At 42.1% G+C, this 21,083-nt stretch overlaps 1 protein-coding gene across 2 annotated transcripts in view; it reads left to right on the top strand.

Annotated features, from left to right (window-relative positions):
• Positions 1-1,548: 1,548 nt before the first annotated feature.
• Positions 1,549-21,083, top strand: part of nt5dc2 (5'-nucleotidase domain containing 2) — a 33,066-nt gene continuing 13,531 nt past the window's right edge. For both annotated transcript variants that reach the window (XM_039010917.1, XM_039010916.1), the window contains exons 1-6: positions 1,549-2,079; positions 9,094-9,278; positions 9,394-9,468; positions 9,574-9,629; positions 10,649-10,742; positions 20,248-20,376. In XM_039010917.1, the coding sequence (XP_038866845.1) occupies positions 1,713-2,079; positions 9,094-9,278; positions 9,394-9,468; positions 9,574-9,629; positions 10,649-10,742; positions 20,248-20,376 (906 nt within the window). In that variant the 5' untranslated portion in view covers positions 1,549-1,712. The remainder of the gene's footprint in view (positions 2,080-9,093; positions 9,279-9,393; positions 9,469-9,573; positions 9,630-10,648; positions 10,743-20,247; positions 20,377-21,083) is intronic.

Raw genomic sequence — 21,083 nt, 5'->3', positions numbered from 1 at the left:
GTACATGTAACGGATGTGAAATGGCTAGTTAGTTACCGTCAAATCAAAGGCCCTCCTTCGATATAAAGTTGTTGGTAGGCCTGATCACCGACAATGATGAGGCAGCCTATAGGGAGGAGGTCAGAGACCTGGCAGTGTGGTGCCAGGACAACAACCTCTCCCTCAATGTGAGCAAGACAAACAAGCTGATCGGGAACTTGAGGAAAAGGAGAGCCGAACATGCCCCATTCACATCGATGGGGCTGTAGTGGAGCGGGTCGAGAGCTTCAAGTTCCTTGGTGTCCACATCACCAACAAACTATCATGGTCCAAACACACCAAGACAGTCGTGAAGAGGGCATGACAATACCTATTCCCCTCAGGAGACTGAAAAGATTTGGCATGGGTCGCCAGATCCTCAAAAACCTCTACAGCTGCACCATCGAGATCCTCCTGACCGGTTGCATCACTGCCTGGTATGGCAACTGCTCTTCATCCGACCATAAGATGCTACAGAGGGTAGTACGTACGGCCCAGTACATCACTGGACCAAGCTTCCTGCCATCCAGGACCTCTGACACCGACTATACTAGGCGGTGTCAGAGGAAGGCCCAAAATAACTCCAGCCACCCTAGTCATAGACTGTTCTCTCTGCTACCGCATGGCAAGCGCTACCGGAGCGCCAAGTCTGGGTCCAAAAGGCTCCTTAACAGCTTCTACCCCCAAGACTGCTGAACAATTAATCAAATTGCTACCTGGACTATTTGCATTGTGTGACCACCCCCCGCTACTCACTGTTTATTATCTATGCATGGTCACTTTACCCCTACCTACATGTACATATTACCTCAATTACCTTGACTAACCTGTACCCCCGCACATTGACTCGGTACTGGTACTCCCTGTATATAGCCTCGTTATTGTTATTTTGTTGTGTTCTTTTTTTTTACTTTAGTAAATAATTTCTTAACTCTTATTTTCTTAAAACTGCATTGTTGTTTAAGGGCTTGTAAGTAAGCAGTTCACGGTAAGGTCTACACCTGTTGTATTTGGCGCATTTGACAAATACAATTTGATTTGATTTACTTGTTCACTTCTCTCATTGACTTCTCAAATCCCTGCCTGGTCTGCTTGGTCTGTTTCGCAAGTGATTATTGATGTCTCACAATGCTGTGCCTCTGGGTTTAGAAACTCTGTGGCAACACTCTATTTTAACTCCTCCTTCACATTTACTGGATTGGTTGAACAGTGCAGAAGAGAACATCCCCCTAACAGAATGTGGGGAATCTAGTTTCAGGGTTTATTTTATGCCTGGGGCATGTTCAGCAGGAAGCAACATTTTGGAAAGTTCAGATAGGCATGTTTGTTCAATATAGAATATTTCTATCTGACATAAGGAATAATGTAGGCTATCTTGATGTAATTTCTATCTGAAAAACCAAGAACGTTTTTCAAATGAATGTGTCCCTGGCTACGTTGGTGAAGTTGTTTACATGCGAATCTGCCCTCTCATTGGCTAGAATATTCCCGCCTGTTCCCGCCTCCTTTGCGGATATTTGTTCTCTTTGTTAGAACATTGAGACTCGTCTCAGTATATAGATAGCCTAGTCTTTGTTGATGATATACTGTCTTCCTTGTGCATCTGACTCATTTGCTACTGTATCAACTGTAGCCTACATTTAGGTTTGAATTAGATAACGTTCTGGAGATACTCTGATAAATGCCAGGTAGTAATGTCCTGTCAAAAAATAAGAAAGTTTAGCCATGCGTTATTGCAGAAAAGTAAGGCAGCTTCGCTTTGCAGGGTTTTAAAAACATCTGTTGCGTCTTATGGTAACGTGGCATCTAGAGGTCCGACCAACCAGATAGGAAAATGCTGCGAAAATGGTCAAAGTTGTGGATCAAATTCAGGTATCCAGGCTACAGGATCCCCAGCCATCCCAACTTCTCCATCACCCGCAAATCACAGACAAGTCGCGGGCAAGAAATTTAAGGAGGTGTCGCCGACGTTTTCTGAAAGGGCATTCACTACGGCACCCAAGATTGACTCCAAGATGTACCTTTGGTCAAGGTATAATGAGATGAAACGACTTGTGCACGGTAAGATGTTTTATGTAATGTTAAAGCTTGCCTAATATATCGAATATTAGCCAGCAGATCTGACCTGCTTGCTTACAGCTGCACTAGGGTTAGACAGCATTACTGTTTATAGCCTATTAAAACACCACAGAGCTGGTGTAAGATAAGGCTCAGAAAATGAGCTTCATTCCAGAGATAAGAAATGTGTTGTACTCCGAATTGTCCCGTTATCCCATTATCCCAACTGTTACACTTCGAAGATTGAACAACTTCTGTTTTGTTCTGAAACCTGTCCTTTTTGTCATAATGCTAGGTAGCAGAAGGCACAGCAGCCATTTTGAAATGGCAGTGTTAGCCCGAACAGCCTGTCAGGGTTGCCAGGTCTAGCAAAAATGTGTAGCCCAATGACTACTCAAAACCCAACCACAAGGCTTGAAAACTAGCCTAAATGTTTTTTTACTGCAGCAAGAGGGGAGTTGCTATATTTAGCCAATAAACACTTTCTCCATAGCGCTATTGAGCGAATTGAGAAGGAATCTCGACTTAACTTCTAAAGACCATAAGAAGCAAAATAAGGTTTTCCATCAAAATAATTAATATTTGGAGCTAATGTGACTAATAAAATAATTTAAATATATTGCAAGAGAAAAGATAATTCACCCTTTTTAAACTTAAAAAAACAAATGTTAGGCTATTTTCTGGCAGTTGTGTCGTTATTATGTGCCAGATGTTAATTAAGACTACAATCCATTATAAATGGCCTATTTGGGAGATTGACTTGTCTTTTCATTAGGCATAGGCTAGGCCTACTGACTAAAACCTGGGTTTATGATTGTAATTCAATTTTGCTATGGTTTGGTTAGCTAGATGCAGGTAGCCTATAGCTCCCGATAGGCTTAATTCTCATTTCAAATAGCCTACACAGTAGCCTAGGCAAGATATAAGATTCATGATTTAACAGCTTGCTTAGTTCAAATTGACAGACTAATTCATTCAACATGAATAGCGAGGAGATTTAGTGGTAAGAAGTGCTTCCATTGCCCAATAGCCTGCTGGAATAGGCTACTGAAGATGGGTTCGTAATTTCAATCACTTAATAAAATATTCATAATATGGATATTAACTGATCTGACTGGCTGTTACCTTCAATCTAATGCATTCTAAAAACAGCTGAACGGCAATTGTGATAGAACTGTGACCATGATCACAATTGATAACTTCCAATTTCATTAACTAAACTGCCCATTAACAATTGCATAATAACACAAGGCTATAACAGCAACAAACTGAAGTTATAGGCAATTTATTAAATGTGTTTGCCAACTCCAGGTAGGCAACACAAGTGGCACAAATTGATTTGCAATGGCTCCAGTGATATCGTCATTTCAGTATATTTATTTTATAAAATGGTAGGCTACAGTAGCCTACATAGGCATAGAAATTGATAGCCAACAGATGCAAATGTATCATTATCCACATTTTATGTCAGTTTCGTTGTGGACTTTTCCCCATAACAGAAGCACGCAAGGGACTTCCATAACTGCCATTTCAAATTTCCACTCGCGCAGTGCTCGAAACCCAAGAACTGAGCATGCATGAAACCCTTTGCTTAATATGGTTTTCCATTAGCAAAGTCAACATTAGAATGCAGTTTAAACCACCTCCAAGCAAATTTATCTAATGCGCTCTAGAGCGTCTAAAGGCATTTCCTGTGCTTTGTCACTGTTATTTATTGATGCGCAATCAGTTATAGTGCGTTAATATGTTTTATGGAAAAAGGGTTGGAAATAGGTGTCACCGTAATGATAATCTAAATAGCCTACCTACAACTGGTAAAACGTTTCAGGATGTGCGCATGTGCTCTTCTATCTCCTCTCACTCACTTGACTCAGCTGTCTGCTGCAGCGCTCAGTCTCAATACATACACACCCCTCAGGCCCTCCCCACTCACTCACTCACTCACTCTTCACTCACTCACTCACTCACTCACTCACTCACTCACTCACTCACTCACTCACTCACTCACTCACTCACTCACTCACTCACTCACTCACTCACTCACTCACTCACTCACTCACTCAGAAACAGACTGCCTGATAGTCTGCAGGAGCAGGTCACAGTGAAATATATATATATTTTTAAATTGCCATGCAATTTAGAGGTAGCCCAAAAACCCGCGACCAATACATTTTCACCCGCGACAAGTAGCCCAATTTTCAGGAAAACCGCAGACATGGCAACCCTGGCTCTTGTTGTTCAACAAGATGTGCCATTCCATAATGGTTGCTGTTGCTACTGCTAGTTAGCATGAGGACAAAAACAGTAGTTTACTTAAACGAGCAGTTGTTCATTCTTTTTGGTCTAACAGTTGGTATAATGGGACAATTCGGAGCACAAGACATTTCTCATCCCTGGATTGAGGTAAATTTTCCCGAGTCATACCTCGCGCCGGCTTTGCGGTGTCTTAATATACAGAGGAATGCTGTCGGACCCTATTGCAGCTGTAAGCAAGAGGGTCGGATCTGGTGGCTAATAAATACATAAAATCAGTGTTGATTGGAACATAATTTGTTCAAAAGACATCACTGTATCTTTGTACTTCCCGAAGAAGGCCATGCTGCCAAACGTGTCATTTAAAAAAAAACATTTGTTACATTGAAAATGTCATACAAATATGAAGTGTCTTGATCCTTCTTGCTTTTTAAAATCCAATTATACCCTTTTACCAAAGATGACCTTCTATTTACAAAGACCTATTGTGTAACCGAGCAGCACTTTCCTTCCTTCTCTTTTCTAGGCTACTTGCCTAAAACATGTATGTTTTTTTGCCAACTGAATGTGTATTGGTGGGTGGGTTGTTTAGCAACAAAACTGATGCGTGTGCAACCTTAGAGCAGAACAGGCGGGGTTTGCGTAGAATCAAAGGATTGTTGCCAACATGTAAACTAGACTGAACAAAAATATAAACACAACATGTAAATCAAAATCAAATCAAATCAAATTTTATTTGTCACATACACATGGTTAGCAGATGTTAATGCGAGTGTAGCGAAATGCTTGTGCTTCTAGTTCCAACAATGCAGTAATAACCAACAAGTAATCTAACCTAACAATTCCACAACTACTACCTTATACACACAAGTGTAAAGGGATAAAGAATATGTACATAAAGATATATGAATGAGTGATGGTACAGAACGGCATAGGCAAGATGCAGTAGATGGTATAGAGTACAGTATATACATATGAGATGAGTAATGTAGGGTATGTAAAGTGTTGATTCCGTGTTTCATGAGCTAAAATAAAAGATCCCAGAAATGTTCCATATGCACAAAAACCTTATTTCTCAAATTTTGTGCACAAATTAGTTTACATCCCTGTTAGTGAGCATTTTTCCTTTGCCAAGATAATTAATCTGCTTGACAGGTGTGGCATATCAAGAAGCCGATTAAACAGCATGATCATTACACAGGTGCATCTTGTGCTGGGGACAATAAACAACCACTCTAAAATGTGTAGTTTTGTCACAACACAATGCCACAGATGTCTCAAGTTTTGAGGGAGTGTGAAATTGGCATGCTGACTGCAGGAATGTCCACCAGAGCTGTTGCCAGAGAATTGAATGTTCATTTCTCTACCATAACCACCTCCAATTGTTTTAGATAATTTGGCATTACTCATTTGTCATTTTGACTAGAAATTAGGGCTGCGTGATAAACATAAAGAAATATATAGCCTAGGCTATGCATTGACGGACCAGTTCAAATTTTTACTTTACCTTCTATAACATTATTTTGTTTGATTTGTTACATTAAAGCTGCAATATGAAAGTTTTTGGGCAACCCGACCAAATGTACATAGAAATTTGAGTTATAGATCTGTCATCCTCATATAACCTTTTTCGGCAAGACAGATCTTCCAAAGTTGGTGGACTGGCAATCTTTACCAAGGAACACCTTCAGTACTCGGTTGTCTCCACCAAGTCTGTCCCCAAACAATTTGATGTGCTGGTTTTGCGCATTAAACTTTCAAATAACTCTTTGTTGACTGTTGCTGGGTGTTATCGGCCACCATCAGCACTGGCCTGTACCTGGCCCCTTACGCTAAGTCTGAATTTGTCCTGCTAGGTGACCTAAACTGGGACATGCTTAAACCACCTGACCAAGTCCTAAAGCAATGGGACTCCCTAAATCTTTCTCAGATTATTAGCAATCCCACAAGGTATGACTTCAAACACCCAGAAAAGGCTACTCTCCTTGATGTTATCCTTACAAATAATCCTGATAGGTATCAGTCTGGTGTTTTCTGTAATGACCTTAGTGATCACTATTTTACAGCCTGTGTTCGTAATGGCTGCTCTGTGAAACGACCTGTCCTGACTTGTCATAGACATGCTCATTAATAAACTCGAATGAGCAATCCTTCCTTCATGATCTGGCCTCTCTCAATTGGTATAGAATCATCTTGATCCCTTCTGTCGAAGACGCTTGGACCTTCTTTTTTATATTTTCAGTGGTATCGTTAACAACTACACGCCCATAAAGAAAATGAGAATTAAAAACAGGTTCTGCCCCTGTGTGTTGTAATGTTGTTATGTCTCTTATTGTGATGCGTGTTTTGTCCTATATTTTAAATGTATTATTAATCCCAGCCCCCGTCCCAGCAGGAGGCCTTTTGCCTTCTGGTAGGCCGTCATTGTAAATAATAATTTGTTCTTAACTGATTTGCCTAGTTAAATAAAGGGTAAAAAAACTATTGAAAGTAAGTCTAAAAAGCTGTAGATCTGTTCTATGTTTGCTATTTCTATGCTTCCCGTTCTTAAGTTTCGTTTTTGCATCTTTAACCTTTGGTTTTGAACACCACCTTCAAACAGCTGAAATACTGTACAATATTTTTGGTTGTTGCAAATATATTTCACAGCGGTTTACATGCTACAATGATTTTCTACACTCTTAAGTGCTTGTTTTCACAAACTGAAATTAGGCTAACTATTAGAATTTCAGCAACCAGGGAATGGCAGAGCGATTTTTCCATATTGCACCTTTTAAATTATTCATAATTCAGGAATGACCAAATCTAGATTTAACCTAACATGCTGACCATACCACTCGTGTCGCGTGCTTTGCAAAATAATTGTAGACATACATGTTATTCAATCATTGCACCCACACTGCTCGCGCGTGCCAACGAGTGTCTGCGTTGCCAAGTGCTAAAATATAAGTCAGTTCTATTTGTGACGCTGAACGCAGTGCAAGTCCTGCCTCTCCCATTGGTGTATAGAAGCAGATACCCACATGCCATCTCCTCATTGGTTATAACCACATGGGTGATTGCAATTTTTTTTAACCTTTATTTAACCAGGCAAGTCAGTTAAGAACAAATTCTTATTTTCAATGACAGCCTAGGAACAGTGGGTTAGGTTAACTGCCTTGTTCAGGGGCAGAACGACAGCTTTTTACCTTGTCAGCTCGGGATTTAATCTTGCAACCTTTCGGTTACTAGTCCAACTCTCTAACCACTAGACTACCTGCCATAACAAGCTAGCTTGCTACCTAACAAGACTACCGAGCTAACTAGCTAGCTCACAAGACTAGCTCACAAGACTAGCCAAACTAGCTGTTTTGTTCCTTGCATGCGATTGGCTATCAAGACCGGCACGCAGCCTGGGAGACAGACCTCAGAAAATAAATTGTACACCTCCACAAGTCTGGTTCATCCTTGGGAGCAATTTCCAAACGCCTGAAGGTACCACGTTCACCTGTACAAGCAATAGTACGCAAATATAAACACCATGGGACAACGCAGCCGTCATACCGCTCAGGAAGGAGACGCGTTCTGTCTCCTAGAGATGAACGTACTTTGGTGCGAAAAGTGCAAATCAATCCCAGAACAACAGCAAAGGACCTTGTGAAGATGCTGGAGGAAACAGGTACAAAAGTATCTATATCCACAGTAAAACGAGTCCTATATCGACATAACCTGAAAGGACACTCAGCAAGGAAGAAGCCACTGCTCCAAAACCGCCATAAAAAAGCCGTCTGGCTTTTATGTTCGTAGTTTTTGGAGAAATGTCCTCTGGTCTGATGAATCAAAAATAGAACTGTTTGGCCACAATGACCATTGTTATGTTTGGAGGAAAAAGGGTGAGGCTTGCAAGCCGAAGAACACCATCCCAACCTTGAAGCACGGGGGTGGCAGCATCATGTTGTGGGGGTGCTTTGCTGCAGGAGGGACTGGTGCACTTTACAAAATAGATGGCATCATGTGGAATGAAAATTAGGTGTATATATTGAAGCAACATCTCAAGACATCAGTCAGGAAGTTAAAGCTTGGTCACAAATGGGTCTTCCAAATGGACAATGACCCCAAGCATACTTCCAAAGTTGTGGGAAAATGGCTTAAGGACAACAAAGTCAAGGTATTGGAGTGGCCATAACAAAGCCCTGACCTCAATCCTATAGAAAATTTGTGGGCAGAACTGAAAAAGTGTGTGTGAGCAAGGAGGCCTACAAACCTGACTCAGTTACACCAGCTCTGTCTAGAGGAATGGGCCAAAATGTACCCAACTTATTGTGGGAAGCTTGTGGAAGACTACCTAAAACGTTTGACTCAAATTAAACAATTTAAAGGCAATGCTACCAAATACTAATTGAGTGTGTGTAAACTTCTGACCCACTGGGAATGTGATGAAAGAAATAAAAGCTGAAATAAGTCATTCTCGCTACTATTATTCTGACATTTCACATTCTTAAAATAAAGTGGTGATCCTAACTGTCCTAATATAGGGAATCTTTACTAGGATTAAATGTCAGGAATTGTGAAAAACTGAGTTTAAATGTATTTGGCTAAGGTGTGTGTAAACTTCCAACTTCAACTGTACATCTTTGGTCATTTTGAACAATAGACCACTTACTGCCCAAAATTGTAAGCCCAGGCTCTTTAGATTATCCACACAATGCATTGAAGAAAAATCATGAAGCTGGATCATGTTAGATTTTTTATTTTTGTGTAATGTCTCCCCTTCCTTTTCTGCAGATTTGATTCCTCCAGGTGTATGTAACTTACTGAACCCCTCCACCATCTATGCCAACAATGAGGTTGACTTGGACAAAGTGGAAATCTATGGCTTTGATTATGACTACACGCTCGCTTTGTACTCCAACACTCTTGATACAATGATCTACAATACAGCTCGAGACTTCCTTGTCAAACACTACAAGGTTAGTTTGATGGAAATGTGATGCTGTTTGCCTCATATCCTCATACAAATGGTCATTGTGCACGTTGTTTATTGTTTGATTGAATTTAAATTGTTACTTTTAATTCCCCTAACAGTATCCAGAGGGCATTAGCAAGTATGACTATATTCCCAACTTCGCTGCTCGTGGTCTCCACTATGACATTCAGAAGGTAAGTGTTTTTATGGGTGTATAAAAGCTTATAAACATTCAAAGTTTGAGAGTGAAATTAGAGGAAATGGTAGTTCAGGCAATAAAATTATAATTTTTCATGCAGGGACTGTTGATGAAAATTGATGCCTTCCATTACATTCAGCTGGGGACTGTATACAGGTGAGACACTTGCTGGGGGAATATATGGGAAACTAAAGGCCTAAACTCACCAAATCAAATTTTATTAGTTACATGCGCCAACTACAACAGGTGTAGTAGACCTTACCGTGAAATGCTTACTTATGAGCCCTTAACCAACAATGCAGAGTTTTTAAAAAGTAAGTAAGAAAAAATTGCTGAATAAACTTAAGGAAAAATAGTAACACAATGAAATAAGAATAACTTTAGGCGTGCGTGCAATTTATTTTAGAATGCTTTGTTTTGAATGATAATGACCCAACTGATGCCGGGCGGGCAGTGAACGCTCTGTCCTCTTTGACACTCCGCTCAATTACAACGTGTCTATTTTTGCTTTTTTGGCTGGTGCTGTAGTCACACAAAACATTTTGTCCTTATTAAAACATTTTCGAGCTCATTTGAATATGAAGAGTTAGCTAAGGGTTGAGGCTTTACCATACATGCTAAATTAGACCAATTTATCCACTTCTGGAAACATCGTTATTAGCAAAGATGATTGGAGGTATGGACCATCCTGATAGCATACAGTCAATGCAAAAGCCAGAACTGTCATTGGAGGTGTATTTGCCGATGTTGAAAGAGAGGGAGATGAGAATTTACATTTTTTTTCAAGGTAAGCTGTTGAAAAGTATAACTTTTTGGAGGGTGCTCAAAAGTGTATATTTATTATTCTTGAAGTTACTAGCAACAGTAGCTTGCTACTGATGGTATTAACTATGCAGATACTAAACATAACTGACTGAGACTCATTCATTTGAAGTATCAGAGTCCTATCAAATCTTGCTAGCTACCGAGTGCACCACCAGCCAAACTAGAATCAGGACGATGTTCACACTGTCTATTGATTTTACCGCTCTGCTCGTCCTGTCCTCTCCACCCTCCCGCTTCTGTTGAGTTTTGTGCACAACGTTTTTTCTAATAACAATACTCTTTGCTATTGGTATGTCATGTATTCAATTATGTAATAGAGAGACCATAATGAGAGATGTTGATTCCCACAGGGGTCTGAATCCTGTCCCAGATGAGGAGGTTTTGGAGCTCTACGGTGGAACTAACCATGTCCCTCTTGAGGAAGTCAGTGGCTTCTATGGAAAGGTCATTACTTACATTCTTCTACCTTAACCTTTTCACACATAACAACAAATGAGTGTGATCATTCTACAGTGGCCCCTGGAGCGTATACTCAAACCAGTGTGATTAGAATGCTTATTTTTAACGTCCAGTTTCGAATGACGCAACAATCAGCATTTGAGCTGGCCACACTGTTTTTCACAGAAACATTTTGCACAAACACAGTCCTTACAAAGTTATTTCCAGAATGTGAGCAGTTTATTTTTGGATGCAATGTTCAGACATTCACAGAAGTAGCTACAGCATAACACAATCATCCAAACCAGAAAATGTAGGCTGCATTTTTCTAGCGCTAAGTGAGGAAAGATCGACGTAACACAAGGGGTCATATTTTTATAACTCTCGGCTGACAGAAACTACAATATGAATTAGCTAATAGCAATTATTATTTATAATTAATCACATCACGGGTGAGGTCACCATTGATCAAAATAATTGTGTGAAACACTTTCTGGAAATCAAAAGTAATCCGACGATGGGTAGTTTGTGCTCACCGGCATGTTTGATTATTCACGTCAACCAAAGATAATACAAGGAGACAAGATGAGTTTGGTCTGTTTATAGTATGCATGTTGAAGGGGGGGTGTTGTCTACGATCATTCACTTCCCTTCATTCACTTCCAGAAGATTACCTGAAAGATGAGTGAACCATTCCTTCGCCTCATTATAACATCTTTGGTCTGACAGACGTTTAGGTGACACCCAGAATGCATTGTATAATGTCAACAAACATGGCGCCACACATAGCTGGCAAATAGCTTAGCATTAGCTCATTATAAACAGTACAACCTTCAAAAAAGTATTTTACACACATCATAGGTGTCCATTACAATCTATGCAATAATCGGAATACATTATTTGTCACCGGTACTGTGAATAAAACTGTAAGTACATTATACCCCATACATAGATACATACATACATATTGTATGCGCCTACAGTAGAAACGACAACACAATATAGAGAAAATAAGGAACTTACTTTGATAGGAACGCATGTCCAAAGTTATTATTTGTAAGGAAAACCAAAATGTTCCAATTTGTGCAAGACTGCGCAAATGTCTGCATACTTGATCTGCGCAAACATTGGTGAAGTGCGTGGGCTCTCGAAGAGAGAAGTTTGTCCGGCTCAGTAAAGCCTCATACATAAATTGTCCGCAACGTTGAAATGAGCTACTTCTATGTGAATTAATGAGGAGGCGGAACACAGCTCAATTCAAACTGTTGTTAGAAAATACAACTTGTTAGAAAATAATTTGAAATTGACAAGTTGAAACATAATTAGCAGGAAGCGCGTGTTAACTGTCCTGTTGCGTTATAATCACATTTTGGAACAGTGAGTGCATTCTGACATCACGTGCATAAAACAACTCACACTGGGGCGACCGTTAGAGATATTTGGAACTCGTATGAAAAGGTTAACTGAAAAATAAGGACCGGAGACACTAAAATAGAATATAAAGTGTATTCAGAAAGTATTCAGACCCCTTCACATTTTCCAAATTTTATTACATTACAGCCTTATTATAAAATGGATTAAATTGTTTTTTCCCCCTCATCAATTTAACCACAATAGCACATAATGACAAAGAAAAAACAGGTATTTAAACATTTTTGCCAATGTATTAAAAATGGAAATATCAAATGTACATAAGTATTCAGACCATTTACTCAGTACTTTGTTTAAGCACCTTTGGCAGCGATTACAGCCTTGAGTCTTCTTGGGTAGGACGCTACAAGCTTGGCACACCTGTATTTGGGGAGTTTCTCCCATTCTTCTTTGCAGATCCTCTCAAGCTCTGTCAGGTTGGATGGGGAGTGTCGGTGCACAGCTATTTCCAGGTCTCTCTAGAGATGTTTGATTGGGTTTAAGTCTGGGCTCTGGCTGAGCCACTCAAGGACATTCAGAGACTTGTCCCGAAGCCACTCCTGCGTTGTCTTGGCTGTGTGCTTAGGGTCGGTGTCCTGTTAGAAGGTGAATCTTTGCCCCAGTCTGAGGTCCTGAGCACTCTGGAGCAGGTTTTCATCAAGGATCTCTCTGTACTTTGCTCCGTTCATCTTTCCCTCGATCCTGACTAGTCTCCCAGTCCCTGCCGCTGAAAAACATCCCCACAGCATGATGCAGCCACCATCATGCTTCCACCATCATGCTTCAGGGATGGTGCCAGGTTTTCTCCAGGCGTGTGGCTTGGCATTCAGGTCAAAGAGTTCAATCTTGGTTTCATCAGACCAGAGAATCTTGTTCCTCATGGTCTGAGAGTCTTAAGGTGCCTTTTGGTAAACTAGAAGCGGGCTGTCATGTGCCTTTTACTGAGGAGTGGCTTCCGTCTTGCCACTCTACCATAAAGGCCTGATTGGTGGAGTGCTGCAGAGATGGTTGTCCTTCTGGAAGGTTCTCCCATCTCCACAGAGGAACTCTTGAGCTCTGTCAGAGTGACCATCGAGTTCTTGATCACCTTCCTGACCAAGGCTCTTCTCCCCTGATTGCTCAGTTTGGCAGAGCGGCCATCACTTAAGAATGATGGAGGCCAATGTGTTCTTGGGGACCTTCAATGCTGCAGAAATGTTTTGATACCCTTCCCCAGATCTGTGCCTCAACACAATCCTGTCTCGGAGCTCTACGGACCTCATGGCTTGGTTTTTGAACTGACGTGCACTGTCAACTGTGGGACTTAATATAGACAGGTGTTTGCCTTTCCAAATCATGTCCAATCAATTGAATTTACCACAATCAAGTTGTAGAAACATCTCAAGGATGATCAATGGAAACAGGATGCACCTGAGCTCAATGTCAAGTCTCATAGCAAAGGGTCTAAATACTTATGTAAATAAGGTATTTTTGTTGTTCATTTTGCAAACATTTATATAAAGCAGTTTTGCTTTGTCATTATGGGGTATTGTGTGTAGATTGAAGAGGGACAACGTCAATTTGATACATTTTAGAATATGGTTGTGATTTAACAAAATGTGGAAAAAAGTCAAAGGGTCTGAATACTTTCTGAACGCACGATATGTTTGAAAATCCATGGATTTTTCTGCAATTGTTGCCAAATTTGCAGTCTTTAAAGATAAAATAATGGTTAAAAGCCTGCGTAAAAGACTTGCATTAATGATCAGTTCCCGAAGGAAATTGCAGAACGGCGTAAAGTTCTGTACCCACTCTTAAAAGGGAAACGTGTAGCTCTCGTAGTCGATAAATTGTATATTGATAACCAAATGTTCCGAGACACCAAGACTACTCTATGGCTATTCTAAATATAACAAAGTTTCCATAGAGGAGTCGAATAATGAAACACCCAATACTATCCATGGTAGGGATTGTGGGAAGAAAAGAAGAAAAAGATGAAGACAAATCTTCAAATATAAGGAACTGGAACACAGAAGTATTCAGAATCAACATGGTAGGGATAAAAACACAGCAAACACAGGACATAGAAGGCACAGTATTCTGGGTAAGTCCTGGTGTATTGTGATTGAAGGCGTTATGTGTGTTTTTGTGTTTGGAAAAAGTGTTGAATTAGGTGATTGAAAAATGAAAATGGTTGCGAATATCAGGGCGCTATGTGTGTCTGCGAGCAGGGGTTGTGAAAGGGAGCTTTCATTTTTTTGCAGATATTGGATATACATTTTAGAATAAATTATAAATATAGTTTAGTTATTTATTGTCCTATCATGATGGAACGGTCCCCAACCCTTGACACCCACCTGAGTGACCCATACATTAAGGAGAAGTCCTTATCTGTTTTATGGGTCTACTGTATATTTTTTATTTATTTAACTAGGCAAGTCAGTTAAGAACAAATTCTTATTTACAATGACGGCCTAACCCGGATGACGCTGGACCAATTGTGCACCGCCCTATAGGACTTTCAATTTTGGATAATGTCTTATAAAATGGGTTAAAGTTATGTATAGTAACCCTAGGTATAAAATAGCAAATAATGGTTACTTCTCAGAAACTATTAAACTGTCAAGAAGATTAAAACAAGGTTGTCCACTATTGGCATATCTATTTATGGCCATCGAAATGTTAGCTATTAAAATCAGATCCAACAATAATATCAAGGGGTTAGAAATCAGGGGCTTAAAAACAAAGGTGTCATTGTATGCTGATGATTCTTGCTTTCTTTTAAATCCACAATTTTGATCCCTCCACAGCCTCAAAACCGCTATGGATTGCAACCAAATTATGATATGTTTTTTTATATATTACGTATTGGATCATTAAAAAAGTAAACTTTAATATTATCATGTAGTTTACTAATAAAATGGTCTGATGGTGATGTGGACATACTCGGTATACAGTCGTGGCCAAAAGTTTTGAGAATGACACAAATATTAATTTTCACAAAGTCTGCTGCCTCAGTTTGTATGATGGCAATTTGCATATACTCCAGAATGTTATGAAGAGTGATCAGATGAATTGCAATTAATTGCAAAGTCCCTCTTTGCCATGCAAATGAACTGAATTCCCCCCAAAAACATTTCCACTGCATTTCAGCCCTGCCACAAAAGGAACAGCTGACATCATGTCAGTGATTCTCTCGTTAACACAGGTGTGAGTGTTGACGAGGACAAGGCTGGAGATCACTCTGTCATGCTGATTGAGTTCAAATAACAGACTGGAAACTTCAAATGGAGGGTGGTGCTTGGAATCATTGTTCTTCCTCTGTCAACCATGGTTACCTGCAAGGAAACACGTGCCGTCATCATTGCTTTGCACAAAAAGGGCTTCACAGGCAAGGATATTGCTGCCAGTAAGATTGCACCTGAATCAACAATTTATCAGATCATCAAGAACTTCAAGGAGAGCGGTTCAATTGTTGTGAAGAAGTCTTCAGGGCGCCCAAGAAAGTCCAGCAAGCGCCAGGACCGTCTCCTAAAGTTGATTCAGCTACGGGATCGGGGCACCACCAGTACAGAGCTTGCTCAGGAATGGCAGCAGGCAGGTGTGAGTGCATCTGCACGCACAGTGAGGCGAAGACTTTTGGAAGATGGCCTGGTGTCAAGAAGGGCAGCAAAGAAGCCACTTCTCTCCAGGAAAAACATCAGGGACAGACTGATATTCTGCAAAAGGTACAGGGATTGGACTGCTGAGGACTGGGGTAAAGTCATTTTCTCTGATGAACCCCCTTTCCGATTGTTTGGGGCATCTGGAAAAAAGTTTGTCCAGAGAAGACAAGGTGAGCGCTACCATCAGTCCTGTGTCATGCCAACAGTAAAGCATCCTGAGACCATTCATGTGTGGGGTTGCTTCTCAGCCAAGGGAGTGGGCTCACTCACAATTTTGCCTAAGAACACAGCCATGAATAAAGAATGGTACCAACACATCCTCCGAGAGCAACTTCTCCCAACCATCCAGGAACAGTTTGGTGACGGACAATGCATTTTCCAGCATGATGGAGCACCTTGCATAAGGCAAAAGTGATAACTAAGTGGCTCGGGGAACAAAACATCGATATTTTGGGTCCATGGCCAGGAAACTCCCTAGACCTTAATCCCATTGAGAACTTGTGGTCAATCCTCAAGAGGCGGGTGGACAAACAAAACCCCACAGATTCTGGCAAACTCCAAGCATTGATTATGCAAGAATGGGCTGCCATCAGTCAGGATGTGGCCCAGAAGTTAATTGACAGCATGCCAGGGCAGATTGCAGAGGTCTTGAAAAAGAAGGGTCAACACTGCAAATATTGACTCTTTGCATCAATTTCATGTAATTGTCAATAAAAGCCTTTGACACTTATGAAATGCTTGTAATTATACTTCAGTATTCCATAGTAACATCTGACAAAAATATCTAAAGACACTGAGGCAGCAGACTTTGAAAATTAATATTTGTGTCATTCTCAACTTTTGGCCACGACTGTACATATCCCGAAAGAAAGAAATTGTCTTACTACAATAAATATAAAGTATAAAGTTACCAAAAAAAAAACAAAAAAAAAAACATATTAGGCCGAACACAGAAACAGACAAACTAGACACACAACAGAATGCCCACCCAGTTCACGTCCTGACCAACACTAAAACAAGCAAAACACATAAGCACTATGGTCAGGACGTGACAGTACCCCCCTCCTGAGGTGCGGACTCCGAACGCACCCCTAAAACTCAAGGGGAGGGTCTGGGTGGGCATCTGTCCGCGGTGGCGGCTCCGGCGCAGGACGAGGCCACCACTCCACCATTGTCTTTGTCCCCCTCCTTAGCGTCCTTTGAGTGGCAACCCTCGCCCCCGACCTTGGCCTAGGAATCCTCACCAAGGTCCCCACTAAATTGAGGAGACAGCTCAGGACAGAGAGGTAGCTCAGGACAGAGAGGTAGCTCAGGACAGAGAGGTAGCTCAGGACAGAGAGGTAGCTCCGGACTGAAGGGCAGCTCATGACTGGAGGGCGGCTCATGACTGGAGGGCGGCTCATGACTGGAGGGCGGCTCCTGACTGGCTGGCGGCTCTGGCGGCTCCTGACTGGCTGGCGGCTCCTGACTGGCTGGCGGCTCCTGACTGACGGACGGCTCTAGCGGCTCGGGACAGACGGGCGGCTCTGACGGCTCGGGACAGACGGGCGGCTCTGACGGCGCTGGGCAGACGGATGGCTCAGACGGCGCTGGGCAGACGGATGGCTCAGACGGTGCTGGGCAGGCAGGCAGCTCAGACGGCGCTGGGCAGGCAGGCAGCTCAGACGGCGCTGGGCAGGCAGGCAGCTCAGACGGCGCTGGGCAGGCAGGCAGCTCAGACGGCGCTGGGCAGGCAGGCAGCTCAGACGTCGCTGGGCAGGCAGGCAGCTCAGGCGGCGCTGGACAGACGGCCGACTCTGACCTGCTGAGGCGCACAGTAGGCGTGGTGCCGGAATTGGTGGTACCGGACTGGAGACACGCACCTCGGGGCGAATGCTGGGAGAAGGAACAGTGCGTACAGGGCTCTGGAGACGCACAGGAGGCTTGGTGCGTGGTGCCGGAACTGGAGGTACTGGGCTGGAGACACGCACCACAGGGAGAGTGCGTGGAGGAGGAACAGGGCTCTGGAGACGCACTGGAAGCCTGGTGCATGGTGTAGGCACTGGTGGTACTGGGCTGGGGCGGGAAGGTGGCGCCGGATATACCGGACCGTGAAGGCGTACTGGCTCCCTTGAGCAACGAGCCTGCCCAACCTTACCTGGTTGAATGCTCCCCGTAGCCCGACCAGTGCGGGGAGGTGGAATAACCCGCACTGGGCTGTATTGGCGAACCGGGGACACCATGCGTAAGGCTGGTGCCATGTATGCCGGCCCGAGGAGACGCACTGGAGACCAGACGCGTTGAGCCGGCTTCATGGCACCTGGCTCAATGCCCACTCTAGCCCGGCCGATACGTGGAGCTGGAATGTACCGCACCGGGCTAAGCACACGTACAGGAGACACCGTGCGCTCTTCCGCATAACACGGTGTCTGCCCGTACTCCCGCTCTCCACGGTAAGCATGGGAAGTGGGCGCAGGTTTCCTACCTGACTTCGCCACACTACCCTTTAGCCCCCCCCCCCCCCAAGAAATGTTTTGGGTTTCTTCTCAGGCTTCCAGCCACGCTTCCGTGCTGCCTCCTCATACCACCGCTCCTGGGCTTTAGCTGCCTCCATCTCTTCACGAGAGCGGCGATATTCTCCAATGTGAGCCCAGTGTCCTTTTCCCTCCAAAATTTCCTCCCATGTCCAGGAGTCCTGTGTAGTGGGCCGCTGCTGCTGCTGCTGCCCGTAGCCACGCTGCTTGGTCTGAGATTGGTGGGTGGTTCTGTAACGGCAGCCTTCCCCCTCTTCACGAGAAGAGAGAGTGTAGCAGGGATCGGACCAAGACGCAGCGTATTCCGTGTTCAACATATTTAATGACAGACGAAAACGTGAACACTTACAAACTACAAAATAACAAACGTGGCTTACCGATACAGTCCTTTCTGATGCAGACAAAACACAGAGACAGGAAACAACCACCCACAAAATCCCAACACAAAACAAGCCACCTATATATGATTCTCAATCAGGGACAACGATTGACAGCTGCCTCTGATTGAGAACCATATTAGGCCGAACACAGAAACAGACAAACTAGACACACAACATAGAATGCCCACCCAGCTCACGTCCTGACCAACACTAAAACAAGCAAAACACATAAGCACTATGGTCAGGACGTGACAGTCAGTCATACAAAAGTTATATTTAAATCCAAACTGGTTCTCTAGCAGATTAGTAAGAATGCCTCACCCCATGCTCAAGAACGGCCTTTTTCCCTTTATTCAGATTACAGTCTCTCACTTTCGGTTATTTGAAAATAAGAATATCGCTATTCTCCAAAAATCGCTATTTTTAAAACAAGCCATAGAAAGTTGATTGTAATTTCAGTTTAATCCACCAGAAAAGACAGAACAAATAATACAGCAAATATTGTGGTTAAAAAAAACATACTTAAAAAAAAAATCTTTGTCAATTATATCATAAATAGGACTGGTGGAGATATGTCACACATGCAGCTAACAAAAATATATGGAAATGTCTGCTCTACCCAAAATTATAACCAACTAATTGCAGAATTACCGCAAAAATGGAAGAGACAAGCGGAAGGGGGGGGAAAGTAAGGAACTTGTCTGTTGGCCCTGCATTAAAGACCAAAATTGGATAAAGAACATTGTGATAAATGAAAGAGTTTCATTTTAGGCCCAAATAATTGACAGCTGTGCCATATAGATTGAAAAATAATTGGGAAGATATTTTTGATGTACCGATTCCATGGCACATGGACTCAATTTCGAGTCTCATAGCAAAGGGTCTGAATGCTTATGTAAATAAGGTATTTGTGGTTTTTATTTTTAATAAATGTCCAAACATATCTATAAACCTGTTTACCCTTTGTCATTGCGGGGTATTGTGTGTAGCTTGATGAGGAATATTTTTTATTCAATCCATTTTAGAATAAGGCTGTAACGTAACAAACTGTGGAAAAAGTGAAGGGGTCTGAATACTTTCCGAATGCACTGTAAATATCAAGCTTTACCGTGTCAAGCATGTCCATGACCTGCTCTTCGCCACATTTTATTTTAATCAGTCCTATGGAGACCTAAGGCCAGCTACTGTAGAAACATATATGGTCCCACTCCATTATTGCTCTGTAAATCTTGTTACCTCCGAGCTTTGGGTGAAGTTGAGTTTATTTGCCCACTTCATAAAATTGCCTACTAACCTAATGGTCAGTGTTCGGCTCCTACTGTATTACGGGAATAAAAAGCAATTAACTGACTGGAGTGCATGAATATGTCTAACTTGGTTTAGAATAAGATGGTATTTGTGTTAGATTGTCATCCCACTAATTTCACACAAGGATTAGATCTGTATTAAGATCTGTTATAGGCTAAATAATTTGTAATCATTTTTAATCATCAGATTTGTTGTTTGTTTTCTTGCTGAGGCTCAGCTTTGTCTTCTATCCCGTTGAGCTAACGTTATCTTACAGGGTCCTGTGATGAAGCAGTTCATGGATGTTTTCTCCATCCCAGAGATGACTCTCCTGGCTGCTGCCAATGACTACTTCAACTCCAATGACATTGAATATGACCCTGGTCATCTCTACAAAGACGTTTCAGTGAGTACATTCGGCAACAAAACACCCACATTCTGACAAACTTGATTCCAAAGAAAGTACTGTATTTTAATTGAGACATTCAAACTGAAACCAGCTTTGAAAATGTGGGCAAATAACTGGTTCTGGAAATAGAGCCTTTTAACAAAAAATGCTTTTTGACTTAAATAATGTAACTAACTTAGTTGATTGCTGCATCCTAGCTCATAAGTAGTTGCACCAAAATCAATATCTGTGAATGGTCCTTTTGTCTACCAGTGTGCAAGGCAGTTGGGAATGTGATTTTAACATTTAACATTGCTGTGCCGGTCGGTCAGTGAACCAAAAGCTCTTTCATTCCCCCTTAATGAAAAAGATGCATACTATTTAATCTTCTCATTCCGTTTAACGGGCAGCTGAACTCAAAAACCAACTTCTCTGGTTGAAAACGGCCAATGTTGCATCAATATTAGTCTAGTCTATATAGCAACATTTTGGTCATTAAGTCACTATCTTCTAAAACTGACATTTGAGAAATTTAGGGAAGCTGTTACGGCACCGAAGCACTTTGCCACTCGCCAGTGACTTGAAAAGATGATTTGGGCCGGAAGGTAGCCTAGTGGTTAAGAGCATTGGGCCAGTAAACAAAATGTCGCTGGTTTGAATCCCAGAGCCGATTAGGTAATCTGTCTGTGCCCTTGAGCAAGGGCCCCACAAGGGTGCGTGCTCAG

This window comes from Salvelinus namaycush, chromosome 16 (assembly GCF_016432855.1).
Source record: "Salvelinus namaycush isolate Seneca chromosome 16, SaNama_1.0, whole genome shotgun sequence".
Lineage (NCBI taxonomy): Eukaryota > Metazoa > Chordata > Actinopteri > Salmoniformes > Salmonidae > Salvelinus > Salvelinus namaycush.
Note: the sequence above shows the minus strand (reverse complement) of the source record. Positions and strands in the feature narration are given on the sequence as shown.